Source organism: Eucyclogobius newberryi, unplaced genomic scaffold, assembly GCF_026437365.1.
Source record: "Eucyclogobius newberryi isolate DKJ021-1_F unplaced genomic scaffold, fEucNew1.0.hap1 SCAF_11, whole genome shotgun sequence".
Classification (NCBI taxonomy): Eukaryota; Metazoa; Chordata; class Actinopteri; order Gobiiformes; family Gobiidae; genus Eucyclogobius; species Eucyclogobius newberryi.
The window spans coordinates 14,139,821-14,158,484 of NW_027315735.1; the positions used below are offsets into that span (position 1 = coordinate 14,139,821).

The window sequence follows — 18,664 nt, forward strand, 5'->3', positions numbered from 1 at the left end:
TTAATTTTAAGTTTCTCTTTTTGGCATTAAACATGTTGGAAGTTGAGCAGGTTGTGTCAAAAGTGTCCATAGCTTTGCGGAAGGGACATTCCGGTTCTGGTAATGCTGCTGCAGGTGAAGGAACTTTACAAGATTTACTACAGTTTGATAATGGTTATCGATTTATGACGGCTATAAGAGGAACACCGCCCTTCTGGCAATTGGCACAAAAAAATGTGTTTGCAAGCATTCGTCAGCTCGGTATTCCGACGTGGTTTTGTTCATTTAGTTCTGCAGATCTCCGGTGGCCAAGCCTACTGAAAACACTCTTAAAGCAGGAAGGTAGTACCCGGAGGGTTGCAGATTTGGACTGGGCAGAGAGATGTGACCTTTTGCGTCGTCATCCTGTAACCGCGGCTCGCATGTTTGACTCCCGTTGGCGCCGATTTTTGCGTAAAGTTATTTTGGCACCAGCTCAGCCCATCGGTAAAATCATAGATTATTTCTATCGTGTAGAATTCCAGCAGAGAGGTAGCCCACATTGCCACGCCCTCTTTTGGGTAGAGAACTCCCCTAAACTTGGTGTCAACACTGACGAGGAGGTCCTGAACTTTGTGGATCAATATGTCACGTGTAAACGACCCTCAGACTCAAATGTATTGGAAAAAGTTACTTCGGTGCAGCAGCATTCCAAACGTCACTCCAAAACATGTAGGAAAGGTAAAAAGGTGTGCCGTTTTAATTTTCCCCGCCCGATATCGACGCGTACGTTTATTAAACAGCTGGACCCTGAATCTGTCCCACTTGTTACAAGGGAACAAGCTGAAGTTATTATGACTGCGCTTAAGAAGGCTACTCTTGATGAAAATAACCTGTCTCTTAGTGCTCAGGATTTGTTTGCGTCCTTGGGGTTATCGCAGTTCACTTTTGAACAAGTCTACAGTGTTGTAGGCGGACACACACACATAGTTTTGGCCAGGGAACTCGACGAAGTCTGGATTAATAACTACAACGAGAAGTTATTAATTTGCTGGAATGCCAACATGGATATCCAGTTTGTTGTAGATGCGTGGGCTTGTGTCGTGTACATTATTTCATATATTTCCAAGTCAGAAAGAGAAATGGGTTTGCTCTTAAGTTGTGCGCAAAAAGAAGCTTCCAAAGGTAATCTTAGTGCAAAAGAGGCATTTAAAAAATTAGGCAGCGTTTATCTTCATAATCGAGATGTCTCTGCGCAGGAAGCTGTCTATTGTGTAATACCAGGGATGCATCTTAAAGAGTTTTCACGCAAGGTTGAATTCATTCCAACAGGCAATAATATAGTTCGCATGAGCAGACCCATAAGTGAAATAGATGAGGAAAGGCCGGACGATATTTGGATGAGAAACACTATTGATCGTTACTTGGGTAGACCACATAACGCGACATTTAATGACATGTGCATTGCGACATTGGTATCCGAATATCGCTTACTTTGTCCATCTGACAAATGTAAAAAGCCAATTATGTTACAAAATGGTTTGGGTGCAATTACTAAGAGAACACGGACCAAGCCTGCTGTCCTCCGTTATGCGCGGTTTTCTGAGACTAAAGTTACAGAGTTATTTCATCAAAGTATCCTTCAGTTATTCCTGCCATATCGCATTGAGGCTGACCTTAAGCCGCCTCCGTATGATACGTTTGAGGAATTTTATAAAAACGGAGAAGTTCGTTTGAGTGATGGGTCCCTACATACAGTTAAATCCATTGTTGATTCAAATAGGCGTTGCTTTGAACTTGCGACTGAGGACCTGGAGGAGGTCCAGGAGCAGATGGACGGTGATGACGTCTTAGAGGATGCATGGGGCTTGCTCTGCCCAGAGCAGGAAGTTGAGAGGTTGGAGTCAAAGGAGGAGAACAGAGAGAAGATGCAGGGAGTTAACTCTGAGCATGAGCAAGAGCCCATTCCCGACTTGGCCGTGAGCAATCAGCAAATTGGTCACGTGGAGAAAGCAAATGTCATGAGTCGTAAAGAGGGTCTTTCACTTGTGAGAACTCTGAACGAGCAACAGCTGTCTATTTTTTACAAAATACGGCAATTTTGCTTAGAGAAAGTTGCTGGCAAGAACCCTGACCCATTACACGTTTTTATTACGGGTGGAGCAGGCACTGGGAAAAGTCACCTGATTAGAGCGATTCAATATGAGGCGTCTCGGTTATTGGCTCCTACATGCCATAGTCCTGATAATGTCAGCGTTTTATTAACGGCTCCGACAGGGATAGCGGCATATGATTTACATGCGGCTACTATCCATTCAACATTTAGTATCGGTACAAGTATTTCCCTCCCCTACACGCCGCTGGGGGAGGAAAAGCTCAATACATTGCGCGCTAAATACGTTGATCTACAAATTGTAATAATTGATGAAATATCTATGGTTGACAAAAAGATATTTACGTACATTCACGGTCGGTTGCGTCAAATGAAACAATCAGGTGACTTTTCTCCATTTGGAAATGTGTCCATCATAGTTGTTGGGGATTTCTATCAATTGCCACCAGTCATGGGTCATCCTCTGTACAAGGAAGACGTAGGCGTGAATTTCTTTGCAGATTTATTCAGAATTGCGGCGTTAACAACAGTTGTACGACAAAGCGATAAAACTTTTGCAGAGCTACTAAACTGGCTAAGAGTGCGCTCAAGAGGAACACCCATGCTTGATGACGATCGAGCTTTATTACAAAGTCTTGAAACTGGCGAAGATCCTGATGTGTTGCACATTTCCACCAAAAACGAGTTTGTGTCAAATTATAATATCAAAGTATTAAATAGAGTATGCGAGGATACAGTGACAATCAGTGCGCAAGATTTTGGTTATGACAAAAAGACAGGGAAATTAAAACAACTGAAGGGACATCTCCATAAGTCCAAACAAGCCAGTTTGGAGGAGACTTTAATCCTGGGGGTAAATGCACGCGTTATGCTGTGTAAAAATGTAGATTTAGCCGACGGTCTAGTAAATGGGGCATGTGGCTTTGTTACACATATAGTTGAAAATCCACAGGAAAAGCAGCCTCCTTTAGCAATATATGTTAAATTTGACAACGATGGTGTAGGTGCGCAGAGAAGGAGGCAAACACGTACCCCTGCAGACCTGACTGGTTCTACCCGCATAGAACCAGAGGAGGAACATGCCAATGAGAGAGGCGAAAAGCGGCGGCAGTTTCCTCTAAAACTCGCGTGGGCGTGTACAGTACATAAAGTACAAGGTGTAACCGTCGATAGAGCCGTAGTATCTCTTAAGAAAGTATTTACGGCGGGTCAGGCGTATGTGGCCCTTAGTCGTGTTAGGAGTTTAGAGGGTCTGATAATTCAAGACTTTAAAGAAGATGCTTGCAACAATGGCATCAGAGCGGCCCTTGAGAGCATGCCTCTCTTCGTGGTCCAAAGTATGCCCTGGCACTTGGAGGCACATGTTCTGACATTCTTTTTCATGAATGTCCATGGTTTGGCTCGACATGTGTCAGATTTGGCTTTATGCACACAGCATTGGCGGCCTAACTGTATTGCTGTGGTAGAGACATGGTTAACTGTAGATTCATCTTTTTTTCAAACCAGTCACATTGAAGGATATAACTTCCACAGTCGTCCCCGTAGTTTATCCTACCAGAGCAGTGGTCATCTGGCTCTGACTCGTTTACTGGGCCAACAGCACGGTGGAGTTGGCATGTACTGTGAAGGAAACCTTAACTATGAAGTCGCAGTACAAGACTTTAGTTTAGAATGTTTAGCCAATTATTTTGCAGAGCACAAAATTATAGTTGCAGTGTTTTATCGCCCACCGTCGTACCCCATGTCTCTCTTTAAGTATAATTTAAATAGATTATTGAATTGGCTTGAGTCACATTGTGCAACTGTGGCAGTGTTGGGGGACTTTAATGATGACATATTGAAATCTTCAAGTCTCTGCAATTTTATGATGGAAAGAGGTTATGTTCAATATGTCAAATCCCCCACAACTGAGAGGGGGACATTAATTGATCATTTGTATCTCAAATCTACAGAGTATGACTTGGACTCTGTAGTGGTGCCAACATTTTAGCGACCATGAAGGGATAGTGTGCTCTTTTAAGAGTTTAAACGCGTAAAGCGCTTCAATTAGATGATGGATACATTTCTAAATGAAATGGGCAGTTGTTGCTTTTTCACAACTCATCACATTGCTCATAGTTGTATGTGGGTTCTCTTAATTATTGGAGATTGTTATTAGTGTTGCTTTTATTGTCCAGTAATGTGAATAACTTTTTTAAAGTAACTTTTTAAAGTTTTTGTAAAGTGAGCATTGATGAAATACATTTTGCAAAGCTTGTTGTATGTTAAATGTAGTTTGGAAATGTTTTATGAATCATGAGAATTAATTTTGCGGCCTAAATGTCTGTCTGCCTCAATGTCTCCGTTCCGGTTGCGGGAGGGGTGGGGTGTGTGTGTGTGTGTGTGTGTCTGTCTCTGTGTGTGTGTGTGACCCTCTGTGTGAGTGTGTGTGTGTGTGTGTGTGTGTGACCCTCTGTGTGTGTGTGTGTGTGTGTGTGTGTGTGTGTGTGTGTGTGACCCTCTGTATGTGTGTGTGTGTGTGTGTGTGTGTGTGTGTGTGTGTGTGTGACCCTGTGTGTGTGTGTGTGTGTGTGTGTGACCCTCTGTGTGTGTGTGTGTGTGACCCTCTGTGTGTGTGTGTGACCCTCTCTGTGTGTGTGTGTGTGTGACCCTCTCTGTGTGTGTGTGTGTGTGTGTGTGTGTGTGTGTGTCTGTCTCTGTGTGTGTGTGTGACCCTCTGTGTGACCCTCTGTGTGACCCTCTGTGTGTGTGAGTGTCTGTGTGACCAACCCTCTGTGTGTGACCGTGTGTGTGTGTGTGACCCTGTGTGTGTGTGTGTGTGTGTGTGTGAGACCCTCTGTGTGTGTGTGTGTGTGTGTGACCGTCTGTTTGTGTGTGTGTGTGTGTGACCGTCTGTGTGTGTGACCTTCTGTGTGTGTGTGTGTGACCCTGTGTGTGTGTGACCCTGTGTGTGTGTGTGTGACCCTCTGTGTGTGTGTGTGTGACCCTCTGTGTGTGTGTGTGTGTGTGACCCTCTGTGTGTGTGTGTGTGTGTGTGTGTGTGAGTGACCCTCTGTGTGTGTGTGTGTGACCGTCTGTGTGTGTGACCCTCTGTGTGTGTGTGTGACCCTCTGTGTGTGTGTGTGACCCTCTGTGTGTGTGTGTGTGTGTGACCCTCTGTGTGTGTGTGTGTGACCCTCTGTGTGTGTGTGTGTGTGTGTGTGTGTGTGTGACCCTGTGTGTGTGTGTGTGTGACCGTCTGTTTGTGTGTGTGTGTGTGTGACCGTCTGTGTGTGTGACCTTCTGTGTGTGTGTGTGTGACCCTGTGTGTGTGTGACCCTGTGTGTGTGTGTGTGACCCTCTGTGTGTGTGTGTGTGACCCTCTGTGTGTGTGTGTGTGTGTGACCCTCTGTGTGTGTGTGTGTGTGTGTGTGAGTGACCCTCTGTGTGTGTGTGTGTGACCCTCTGTGTGTGTGTGTGTGTGTGTGTGTATGACCCTCTGCGTGCGTGTGCGCGTGCACGCGCGCGCTATCTCTCTCTTACACTCTCTTTCTCTCTCTCTCTCTCTCTAACTCTTTAAACTGTGTGGTGGGTTTTAGGGTGTGGTGGGTTTTAGGGGGTGGTGGGTGGGTGGTTTAGGGGGGCCCATCCGTGGTCTGACACCTTGCCGTGGTGGATGGGCTTGTGTCCTTTCATGATCCCAAGAGCTAGGCCGGCAGGGGTCTACACCCCTGGCAGGTTCAACCATGCCGGACAGGTCAAGGGGGAGAAGGCAGACTAAGATCAGATCATCAAACTATAACTAATGTAATGACTTTTCCAAAGTATTTATTTTTCTAACTACCCCTTTTCCTCCTTTTTCAGGACACACAGACCTGCAGACTCACCATCTACAACAGCCAACAACTGTCAATTGCAGTAATTAGTATTCTATAAGTACATAGAATACTTAAGAAACATTGCCCATTTGTTTTCCTTTTCTTTAACCTTCCCAACAATGTATTTTTTTCAAAATATCAATGTATTGATTTATATTACCACTATGCATCAAGTTGTTAATAAAAGGCCAATATCAAGTTCTTTGTCTCCTTTTCTTTCAGTGCCAATGTAACATATTGTTAGAGTTACAAATGTGTATATACTACTATAATATATATTACTACCAGTAAAAGAAGTTGAACTAAAAGTCTAATTAAACTTTGGTCCTTTACTATCCAATTCAACTACAAAAGGTGAAGTCATTCACATTGTGAAAGCCTCTTATCCTGATCTTACCAGATTGAAGTTGGAAAAAGGAAAACTTGTGCATTATGTAGCTTACTCCTCATTTTAAGTTATTGGGTAAAAGTGGACGAAGCGAGTTACCTTCTGTTTTTCTATACATTTGTGCACAAATGACAAGACATTTCTCAAGCAAAACACAATCTTGAATGCATTTGTTGTTTTCCCTGACCCTCACAGCTCATGTGTTTGGTTCCTGATGCTGAAGATGCAGGACAACTGCACTGGTTTGGATAATAAATGTGAAATCACCTTACTGTCACTTGGCCAGGAAAAACACAATTTTCCCGCTCTTTGGACATAGACAAGAAAGCTACAGCATTCTATTTCCCTAACACAAGTTGGTCATCATTTTGCCCAGTTAAGTCTTTAGTTCTCAAGACTCGTGCTCCTGGAAAAAAAGATTGACCCATTTAGTGAATTTTCAGCAAAAGTGAGCTGGATGAATGAACAGTAGGTTTTAGAGTTGCTGTCATTACTTTATCTGTCTGTCTGTCAAAGGTTGGCAGCAACACATCTGTTGCAGTGGATGAAGAGATGGTTTCTGAATTTTGTGCAAAATGTCATGTCTTTTGGAAAAAAAAAACTTAAGTTTGCGGCTTTTCCTCACATACATCGTTAGACATATAATAATTGTGATAACTTTTGATGGAGTGTAAAATGATTCTCACCAAATTTTAGATTGGTCGGGCAAACGCCCAAGGAGGAGTTTGTTAAAGTGTGAGGCGTAAATGTGAAAATGTCAGGTTTTTTCCCATTTGTGACTGTATATTTGCGGCCCCGCCACACAGACATTGTAGCACTTGTACATACAATTTGGATAACTTTTGATGCCCCACCCGTGTAGATGATCTTCCCCAAAGTGAAGCTTGATCGGGCTATTGTGAAGCGTAAAAATTTGGTAATTTTAGAGATGTTGCAGTTTTCCCATAAGGATAACATGGGATGTTTCTGTCATCGCTACGGCTACGCTGTACAAAATATGACTTTGGCTGCCATACTTTTATGATCTGGATGCCAAATTAGAATTGTGTGCAAAATGTCATGTGATTTGGAAAAACTCTATTGGCCACTCTGAAAGCCAAATAGTCCAAATTCTAGGAAAAGCCGCACAGAGTCCGTAAGACTTAGAATAAAATTATGGATACATTTTGATGCCCCGCTTGTGTAGATTATACTTCCCAAAGTTAAGCTTGATCGGGCTATGGCCCACGGAGGAGTTTGTTTCAGTGTGAAGCGTAAATGTGAACATTTCAAGGATTTGGCGTTTTTCCCATTTGTGACAGTATATTTGTGGCTCCACCAAACAGAGACCGTAGCACTTAGAATCAAAATATGGATAGCTTTTGATGCCCCGCTTGTGTAGATGATTCTCCCCAAATATGAACTTGATCGGGCTATCGCCCTAGGAGGAGTTTGTTAAAGTGTGAAGCATAAAAATGGTAATTTTAGAGATTTTGCGGTTTTCCCATTTGTGACATATATTTGTGGCTCCGCCGCACAGAGACCGTAGCACTTAGAATCAAAATATGGATAAGTTTTGATGCCCCCCTTGTGTAGATGATTTTCTCCAAATATGAGCTTGATCTGGCTATTGCCCATGGAGGAGTTCGTTAAAGTGTGAAGCGTAAATGTGAACATTTGAAGGATTTGGTGTTTTTCCCATTTGTGACAGTATATTTGCGGCTCCACCGCACAGAGACCGTAGGACTTAGAATCAAAAGATGGATAACTTTTGATGCCCCACTTGTGTAGATAATTTCCCCCAAATATGAACTTGATCGGGCTATCGGCCTAGGAGGAGTTTGTTAAAGTGTGAAGCGTACAAATGTGGTGATTTGAGCGATTTTGCGATTTTCCCATAAGGATAACATGGGATGTTTCTGTCATCGCTACGGTTACGCCGTACAAAATATGACTTTGGCTCTCATACTTTTATGATCAGGATGGCAAATGAGAATTTTGTGCGAAATATCATGTCATTTGGAAAAACTCTATTGTTTATAGGCCACTCCGAAGGCCAAATAGTCAGAAATCAGGGAAACGTTTACGGCTCCGTCGCACAGAGACCGTAAAAGTTATCCTTAAACTTTGGATAAATTTAGATGCCCCACTTGTCTAGAGGATGTACACCGATTTTGAGGTCGGTGGGCAAAACGCCCTAGGAGGAGTTCGTTAAAGTGTGAAACAGAAAAATGTGGATATTGGAGAGATTTAGCGATTTTCCCATAGGGATAACATGGGAGCTTTCTGTCATCGCTACGACTACGCCGTAAAAATGTAGGCATTTTTGTGATTTGCTTTTGTGATCGGGACGGCAAAATAGAATTTTGGGTAAAGTTTAGACAATTTTGGTAAAACAAATTTTTGACCTTCAATGTTAATTTAAAGGTCACTCTGTAGGGGGCGCTATCGCGGCCATTTCAATTTTGTCAGCCTAAACTGGTCCAAACTAGAAAGTTTAACAACTGATTCAAATTTGGTCATAATCGGACTGGTTTTGATCAAATGGGAGCAATTTTTAGAGCTGCAATATTCCAAAATAAGTTGTCCAACTTTGTGGCTGCGCCGCACACAGACCGTAAAAGGTATCTCAAAAAATTGGATAACTTTAGATGCCCCACTTGTCCAGAGGACGTACGCCGATTTTGAAGTCGGTGGGCAAAACGCCCTAGGAGGAGTTCATCAAAGTTTGACGTGAACAAAATGGCTAACACAGCGTGTTTTCATTTTCAAAGGAAGATGGCGGCCATAGGCTAAGTCTGGGGGCGTGGCCACAATAATATTTTTTTTTTTTGTCCTCACGAGAGGAATGCGTGTCCCGAATTTCGTAGCTTTACGCCAAAGTTGACCTCGGGGCGTCTCCCATAGGCGCAATGTATTTTGACTTTTGTCGGTGGCGCTGTCGCGCCATTTTTTAACGAAAAAAAAAATGGCCCAGAAAAAAAAAAAATTTCCGCCGATTCTGAATTTTGGGCAAAGTTTGGTGAGTTTTTGAGCATGTTCAGGGGGTCAAATTAGAGTTCAAAACGCTGAAGAAGAACAAGAAAAAATATAGCCGCAAGCGGCAATGATCGGCCCTCGCCACGCCGCCACGCCGCAAGAGGAGGGGGGCGCTAACGCGCCCCAATTGTCTTTTTATTACGCCTACTGCTGAATCTGTGAAGCTGTCACATCTTCTCCCCTTTGTTTTACCATCAAAAAGCAATTTTATTTTGAATTCTTGGCAAAATGTGCGCACAGACACCGTGACTCTTTGAATAATAATAATAATAATAAATATAGCCGCAAGCGGCAATGATCGGCCCTCGCCACGCCGCCGCCACACCGCCGCCACGCCGCAAGAGGAGGGGGCGCTAACGCGCCCCAATTGTCCTTTTATCACGCCTACTGCTGAATCTGTGACGCTGTCACATCTTCTCCCCTTTGTTTTACCATCAAAAAGCAATTTTATTTTGAATTCTTGGCAAAATGTGCGGCTTTGCCGCACAGACACCGTGACTCTTTGAATGAAAATGTGGGTAACTTTTGATGGTCCTGAAGATGAGTCTCACCAAATTTCAGGTTAATAGGGCTGACGCCCTGGGAGGAGTTTGTGAAAGTCTAAAGTGTAAACATGTTCTGGCCCCATTGGAATAACATGGGAGGTTTCGGTCATCGTTACGGCAACGCCATAACAATTATGACATGGGTCTCATTGACTTTTTTGATGGGGATGCTAAAATTGAGTTGTGTGTCAAATTTCATATAATTTCGCAAAACTAAACATTTAACCTCCATATAAAATCTGTAGGGGGCGCTGTGGCGCCAAATGAATTTATTTCACTTCAAGTAGGTTTAGGGCAAAGAGTTTAACAACTGATTCTAATTTGACGCAATTCGGACTTTATCCGCGCAAACGGCAGAAATTTTAAATATGGGAGATTTCTGAAATTCTAGCTACAGTTTGCGGCTTCGCCGCACAGAGACCGTGAGAGGTATTAATGTAATTTGGATAACTTTTGATGTCCCACTCCTCAGTAGCATTTTCACCAAATTTCAGCTTTTTAGGGCCAACGCCCTGGGAGGAGTTCGTAAAAGTACGACGTTTGGAAAAACTCCGAAGTCATGTTTAGCCATTTTTGAAGCAATATGGCCGACATTTGGTTGGGCGGACGGCATTGCCGTAATAATATTTTTTACTTCTCTTGTCACCATCTACCTCTGCGCCAAATTTCATGATTCTACGATCATATTTTTTTTGGGTCATTTCCCATCTCTCAATGCATTTTTGGTACATTTGGGGGCGCTGACGCGCCAATTTTTTTTATTTTAGAAAAGGGAAATAGCCAGAATGTAGAGAGGCACGATTTTTAGAGGTGTGCAAATTTTTGTGACTTTTCGTCAATGTTCACTGGGTGAAAAATAGGGGGGTTGGTCCCGAGAAGAAGAAGAAGAAGAAGAAAGAAAGAAAGAAAGAATAATATTCCGATGCGAAAACAATGTTTCCCATTTTTCAAATATCATAAACTATACATTTTCGGAAAGCGCTCGCGCTTTCCTACCTCATGGTGTGGGTCCCTGGTCACTGACGGGTACTTTAGATAATTTTGAGTGGGCTCCGCCCACTTTGTGTTTTTGGCCCTCTATACAGTAATAATGTTCAATTTTTGCATTACATGCTTATATGCACGGAACATGCAAGAGATGGGGAACGTATTCGTGAGCTACTTAGCGCAAATGAGTGCTTTATATGGGGATGACGACCGCTTCGCGGTCGTCATCCCAATGTAAAGTGCTCGTTTAGTGCGAACTTTTGCACGGGCTTCGCCCGTTTACAACGGTAATGTTCCATTTTCCTACAACTAATTAGTATGCACGGGGCGTGCATGAGTGGAGGAGTGCGTTAGTGAGTGTTTGGAAGTGGGCGAGCGCTTCGCGCTCGATTTCGTGCGCACTACGTGCGCACTTTCGCAGCCGTGCTTCGCACGGCCTTACGAGATTAATAGGCCTCTCGCCAGCTTGTGGCGCTCGGGCCTAATAATAACTTTTATTTATATAGCGCTTTTCAGTGACCCAAAGACGCTGAACATAATAAAAAAAGGGGGGGTATTTACAGACAGGGGGGGACAACACGTACAATACACATTAATATACAGATAAAATGAACAAGACAGAAGAAGTAGAGAGAAAAAGATGGGGATGTAATAGGGGGTAGAAGAGTAGGCAATGGGGTAGAGGAGGCTAGGGGTAGGGGAGGTCATAGGCTTGGGTGAAGAGGTATGTTTTTAGGCGGGATTTGAATGTTGTGAGTGAGGGAGAGTGGGACGGGGGGGAGGGAGTTCCAGAGTCGGGGTGCTGTTCGGGAGAATGCTCTGTCGCCAAAAGTTTTGAGTCGGGATGTTGGTGCAGTCAGGGTGAGAGAGGAGGAGGATCGGAGAGCTCGGGAGGGGCGGTGGGGGATGAGGAGGTCAGACAGGTAGGGGGGGGCAAGGTGGTGAAGAGCTTTGAAGGTGAGGAGGAGTATTTTAAAGTTTATGCGCTGCTTGATGGGGAGCCAGTGGAGAGAGCGGAGAACGGGAGTGATGTGTTCACGGGACCGGGTGTGGGTGAGGAGGCGGGCAGCGGAGTTTTGGACCATTTGGAGTCTATGGAGGGAATGGGAGGAGATGCCAGTGAGGAGGGAGTTGCAGTAGTCGAGGCGGGAGGAGATGAAGGCGTGGATGAGGGATTCAGCAGCGGGGAGGGTGAGGCAGTGTCGGATTTTGGCGATGCGGCGGAGGTGGAAGTATGAGGTCTTGACGATTTGGCTGACATGGGGAGTGAAGGAGAGGGTGGGGTCCATGATGACACCGAGATTGCGTACCAGGGTAGAGGGGGTGATGGTCGAGGTGTCGATGCTGAGTGAAAAGGGACCAGTTTTATTGAGAGTGGATTTGGTGCCAGTGAGGAGGAGCTCTGTTTTGTCACTGTTCAGTTTGAGGAAGTTGAGAGTGAGCCATGATTTTATTGTAGAGATGCAGGTTTCGATGTGGCTGAGGGGAGGGTTTGGGTGGATTTGGTGGTGAGGTATATCTGGGTGTCGTCAGCGTAGCAGTGAAAGTCCAGGTTGAGTTGGCGGAGGATGTGACCAAGGGGGAAGATGTAGCAGATGAAGAGGAGGGGGCCGAGGACTGAGCCCTGGGGGACCCCCTGCGTTACTGGGGAGAGGGTAGATGAGTGACCGGAGAGGGAAATGAACTCTTGCCTGTTGGTGAGGTAGGATGTGAGCCAGTCGAGTGCAGAGCCCTCAACACCCAGTTGGCGCAGCCTTTGTAGGAGGATGGAATGGTTTATAGTGTCAAAGGCTGTGCTGAGGTCTAGTAGTAACAGGATGTTGAGGGCCCCGGAGTCTGCAGAGGTGAGGAGATCGTTGAGTACTTTGACCAGGGCTGTTTCAGTGCTGTGAAGTGGGCGGAAGCCAGATTGGAGGGGTTCATAGAGGTTGTTTGACTGGAGGTGGGTGTGAAGTTGGGCGGCGACGATGCGTTCCAGCGTTTTTGAGAGGAACGGCAGGTTGGAGATGGGGCGGTAGTTGGAGTGGTTGGCGGAGTCTAGGGTGGGTTTTTTGAGGATGGGGGTGATGGAGGCCAGTTTGTAGATGGAAGGAACATGGCCGAGGGATAAAGACTGGTTGAAGAGGGTGGTGAGATGGGGGATGAGAGCAGGGAGGCAAGCCTTGGTTAGAGTCGTTGGGAGGGGGTCGAGAGAGCAGGTGGTGGTTTTGGAAGCGGTGATGAGGTCTATGATATGAGAGGAGTTAACAGAGGAGAAGGTGGTGAAGGGAGGGAAGGGTGGGTGGTCAGGGAGAGGGGGGGGGGGGGGGGCAGGGGTGGGGGTGGTGATGGAGTTAATGGAGACGGCAGTCATGGAGCTGTTGATTTTGGAAATTTTGTCATTGAAGGCAAGGAGGAAAGAGTTGCAGAGGTCAGGGGAGGAGGGTGGAGTGATGTCCGGTGGCTGGAGCAGCTTGTTGACGGTGGAGAACAGGGTGCGAGGGCTCCGGTGGGAGCTGTTGATGAGGGTGGAGAGGTGGGCAGATTTGGCGGCTTAGAGAGCGTCACGGTAGGAGATGTGTAATTTGAAAGCTTCGGCGTGGACGGTGAGGCGGGTTCTTTTGAGGAGTCGTTCGAGTTGGCGGCCAGTCTGCTTCATGGTGCGGAGTTCAGGGGTGTACCAGGGGGCAGGGTTGATGTATGAGACGGAGCAGGTTTTCCAGGGGGCTAGGGAGTCAAGGGAGTCGGAGAGGGTGGTGTTGAGCATGACAGCATAGTCGTCGGGGGAAGAGGGGGGGGAGTCAGGGGGGAAAGCAGAGGATATGAGCTGGGAGAGCGTGAGGGGGTTGACTGACTTGATATTGCGGTAGGTGATGGTGCGTTTTTTGGGGTTGTGGGGCGAGGGTAGGGGGGCGGAGAAAAGGATGCAGAGATGATCAGAGAGTGGGAAGGGGAGGGGGTGGGGCTTAGATATGGGTAGGAGAGAGGAACAGACTAAGTCCAGAGTGTGGCCTTTGGTATGGGTGGGGAAGTCAATATGTTGGGTGAGATGGAAGCAGTCCAGGAGAGAGAGGAAGTCGGATGTCAGTGGGGCGTTGGGGCAGTCAATGTGGATGTTGAAGTCACCAGTGAGTAGGAGGCGGGCAGAGAGAGAGGATGCGATGATGAGGAGTTCAGACAATTCAGTGAGGAAAGAGGGTGGGGCTTTGGGGGACGATAGATCAGGATAGCGGTGATAGAGTTGGGGAGGGAGAAGGCGAGGTATTCAAATGATGAGATGGATGGAAGGTTGAGGTTCAGTTCAGTGATGGATGTAGATTTTTTATGAATAACAGCAAGACCTCCCCCACGCCCGGAGAGGCGGGGTTTAGCAGTGTAAGTGTAGTTGGAGGGAGTGGCTTGGTTGAGAGCATAGAAGTCCAGGGGCTGTTGCCATGTTTCACAGAGGAGAAGCAGATCAATGTTATTGTCCAGTAGCAGTTCAGATATAACAGGTGATTTGTTGGAGAGGGAGCGGCAGTACAGCAGTGCAAGGGAGATGGATGGGGGCGCGGAGATGGATGGGGGCGCAGGGGTGGGGGGGCGGAGGTTGCTGAGGTTGGCAGTGCGGCAGGTGGGGGTGACGGGGGGGCGAAAACTAGTTCAGAGTGAGGGGATAGGTGAGCCGTCGTTGGAGTGTTGGTTATGGGAGAGACCAGAGCCCCTGTGGATGTAGCGGGGCCGGCGAAGGATCCCAGCTGAGCTAGCTGCAGAGGCAGCAGCAGCTGGGAGACGGTGGTTATGGTTCAGGAGGTGAAGGTCAGCAGCGGTGTAGGTGAGTAGGCGAGAAGTTGGTGGAGCGGTGGCCTGGAGGCGCGGGAGTGATAGTCCGAGGAGGAGATGGAACGTAGCAGCAGATGAGAGTAATCCAGTTAGTATGTTGGCGGTGGCTAGAAGCTGGTTAACTAGAAGCTGGTGGGCAGAGAGTTGTGAAAAAGCAGCAGTGGACCGGGTGTTGAAGCTGGTGGAGTGAGTGGCGTTGGTTGCCCCAGACCTTGTCTGCACGGCAGGGAGGCCCCGCGATACCATGACGGACCTCAGCAGGTGTTAAGCCAGCTGTTAGCTGGCGGCTAGGGCAGTAGATAGTCCAGGAGTGAGGGAGGAGATGAGCGATGGACGGTGCAGTAATGTCCGTTGAAGTTAAGGAACAGGGATGTAGACAGAAGACAACACAGAGACGCGGGAACAAAACAAAACAATGGAAACGACTAACAAAACAAAGACGTTGGGACAGAAGCGGCAGTCCACATACCAGACGCCGGCGTTGCTCTAGCCCAATCAAGACGCATTTGAGTCCAGTTTTGTGACCAGATCGCCCCCGTCTGTGGAGCGGGGAAAGCAGAGAAACGGGGCTGTACCTTGGTTGTGTGGGGCTGCTTTTCTCCGGGTGGAGCCGGTGCCCCGCTCTCCGTGTCTGCTCCTGTGGCGGGCTGGGGCCACACCTTCGCCCAGGTACAGACCTCCGGGGCGGCGGGTGCGGGAGCGCGGAGCCGGTGTTCGGGCGTGGAAACGCCGGTGCAGCGGAGGAGAAGCGGAGCCGCGTGCGGCTCGTGGCGGTGCGTGCCGCTCGTGGTGGAGCCGGTGATCGGACACGGAAACGCCGGTGCAGCGGAGGAGAAGCGGCGCCGCTCGCTCGTGGTGCGTGCGGCTCGTTGTGGTGCGTGCCGCTCGTGAATAAATTTGTGTATAACTTTTACCCCTGAAGATGAGTCTCACCAAATTTCAGGTTAATAGGGCTGACGCCCTGGGAGGAGTTTGTGAAAGTCTAAAGTGTAAACATGTTCTGGCAATTTCCCCATTGGAATAACATGGGAGGTTTCGGTCATTGTTGGCAAAGCCGTAACAATTATGACATGGGTCTCATTGACTTTTTTGATGGGGCCAAAATTGAGTTGTGTGTCAAATTTCATTGTTGACTATTTCTGTCATAGCAGGAATAAGTATGCATGATCCATGCTTTCGGCATGGGCTAGTTCACTGTACTTGCCAGGGGCGACGGGGTACCGTCATGCGGGCGCAGCCCGCATGTTTGGTCAGACATGTTTGGTCAGACAGTTGCAACGCTGCCTTCGGCAGCGTTGCGGGAGCAATAGGCCCTCCGCCCTGCTCGGGCTCGGGCCTAAATATTCCGATGCGAAAACAATGTTTCCCATTTTCCAAATATCATAAACTATACATTTTCGGAAAGCGCTCGCGCTTTCCTACCTCATGGTGTGGGTCCCTGGTCACTGAAGGGTACTTTCGTTAATTTTGAGTGGGCTCCGCCCACTTTGTGTTTTTGGCCCTCTATACAGTTATAATGTTAAATTTTTGCATTACATGCTTATATGCTCGGAACATGCAAGAGATGGGGAACGTATTCATGAGCTACTTAGCGCAAATGAGGCAAGGCAAGGCAAGGCAAGTTTATTTGTAGAGCACATTTCATACACAAGGCAATTCAAAGTGCTTCACAGCAGGAAAAATGCATTCAAATCACAAAGAAATGACAGAAACAGAAATACAATAAAATTAACTAAATTCAAAATTATCAATCCAACTGATTTTCTAAACTAATAAAATCACAAACAAAAGAGAAGAGTGCAAAGAAAAAATCCTTTCAGTCATATGCGCAGCTAAACAAAACTGTTTTTAGCTTAGATTTGAACATTGTCAGAGTAGAAGCCTGTCTCACATCTTCAGGAAGACTGTTCCAGATTTTAGCTGCATAAAACTGAAACGCAGATTCCCCATGTTTTGTCCTGACTCTGGGCACCAGCAAGAGGCCGGTCCCTGAGGTCCTCAGAGTCCGAGATGGTTCATATGGCACTAACATATCCAAGATGTACTTTGGTGCTAGGCCATGGAGAGACTTGTACACAAGCAGAGCTGCTTTAAAGTCTATTCTCTGAGCCACAGGGAGCCAGTGCAGAGACCTGAGAACAGGACTAATGTGATCATACTTCCTGGTTCTAGTCAGGACCCGAGCAGCAGCGTTCTGGATGTACTGCAGCTGTTTTACAACTCGTTTGGAGAGGCCAGTGAGCAGGCCGTTACAGTAGTCTAATCTACTGGAGACAAACGCATGGATAAGTCTCTCTAAATCTGGTTTAGACTCTATATTTTTGATTTTGGCAATGTTTTTTAGATGGTAAAAAGCTGCTGATGTTATTGATTTGACGTGGCTATTAAAGTTCAAGTCTGAGTCCATTATTACCCCCAGATTTCTAATTTGGTTTGTAGGTTTTAGAGCGAGACTCTGGAGGTGACCGCTAACACTTTCTCTTTGTTTCTGTGGGCCAAAAACGATTATTTCAGTCTTGTCTGAGTTCAGCTGGAGAAAGTTGTTTTGCATCCACAAACTGATCTGTTGGATGCAGTGACAGAGTGAATCTACTGGTCCATAGTCACCTGCCGATAGTGAAACATAGATCTGAGTGTCGTCTGCATAATTGTGATAGGACACATTTTCACTGCGTATCAACTGACCTAACGGCAGCATGTAGAGGTTGAACAGAAGGGGACCCAGGACTGACCCTTGGGGCACTCCACAGGTCAGGGTCATGTGGTCTGAGACACAGCTACCAATTTCAACAAAGTACTTCCTGTCTTCCAGATAGGACCTTAACCAGTTTAGGGCAGTGCCAGTGATGCCCACCCAGTCCTCTAGTCTCTGTAAGAGGATCCCATGATCGACAGTGTCAAAAGCAGCGCTCAGATCTAACAGAATTAAGACTGAGGCTTTGCCCGTGTCAGTGTTCAGGCGGATGTCATTTGTCACCTTGACAAGAGCAGTCTCAGTGCTGTGATGAGGTCTAAAACCTGACTGAAAAACATCAAATGAGTTGTTTATTAAGAGGAAATCTGTGAGCTGTTGGTAAACAACCTTTTCAAGGACTTTGCCCAAAAATGGCAGATTAGAGATGGGCCGGTAATGACTCAGTACTGCGGCATCAAGACTGCTCTTCTTTAGGAGAGGCTTTATGACCGCAGTTTTCAAAGACATTGGGAATGTTCCAGATTGAAGCAACATGTTAACTATGTGAGTGAATGGTGCTAACAAACTGTTCAGCACAGACTTTAGAAATCTGGTGGGTAACACATCAAGGCAGCATGTAGATGAACTCAGAGCTAACTCACTTTGCACCAGTAACTGACAAAACTGTCCATGAGATCATCACCAGTCTAAGTGTCTTGGTGGTTTTAGGATAATTTTTTGCATTGTGGGATTTATAGCATTTTTAATGCCCTGAACTTTGTCATTAAAGAATAATGCAAACTCATTACACTTGGATGTGGAAATGAGTTCTAACGGCAGCTGAGCTGGATGGTTTGTTAATCTGTTTACTGTGGCAAACAGGACACGCGAGTTGTTACTGCAGCTTCCAATTATTTCAGAAAAATATCTTTCCCTAGTTCTACATAAGATTAGGTTGTACATGTTCAGCTTTTCTTTGTAAATCTCTTTTTGAACCTGGAGCTTTGACTTGCGCCATTTCCGTTCGGCCCTGCGGCACTCCCTTTTCTGTGCCCTGACCAAATCATCATTTCTCCACGGCGCCTTCTGCTTATTTTTAACCATTTTAGCCTTTATAGGGGCGATGGTGTCCAGAACATTCAAAACACTAGATGTAACAGAGTTCAACAAATCATTTACATTAGAACATGAGACATTTTCAAAGTTTATCATTTCCATAAACAGTGCACCTGTGCCATCACTTATATGTCTCCTCTGAACAACTGCAGGACCAACCGGAGGTTGGGGAGAAACAGACAAGTCAAAGAAGACACAGAAATGATC

General features: G+C 46.3%; 1 protein-coding gene across 1 annotated transcript; it reads left to right on the top strand.

Annotated features, from left to right (window-relative positions):
• The first annotated feature begins 8 nt into the window (after positions 1 to 8).
• LOC140348577 (uncharacterized) lies at positions 9 to 4,107 on the top strand. The gene is given in 2 exon segments (XM_072434537.1): positions 9 to 4,054; positions 4,056 to 4,107. Coding segments are annotated over 2 exon segments (4,074 nt in total). The 5' UTR covers positions 9 to 32.
• The last annotated feature ends 14,557 nt before the right edge of the window (positions 4,108 to 18,664 follow it).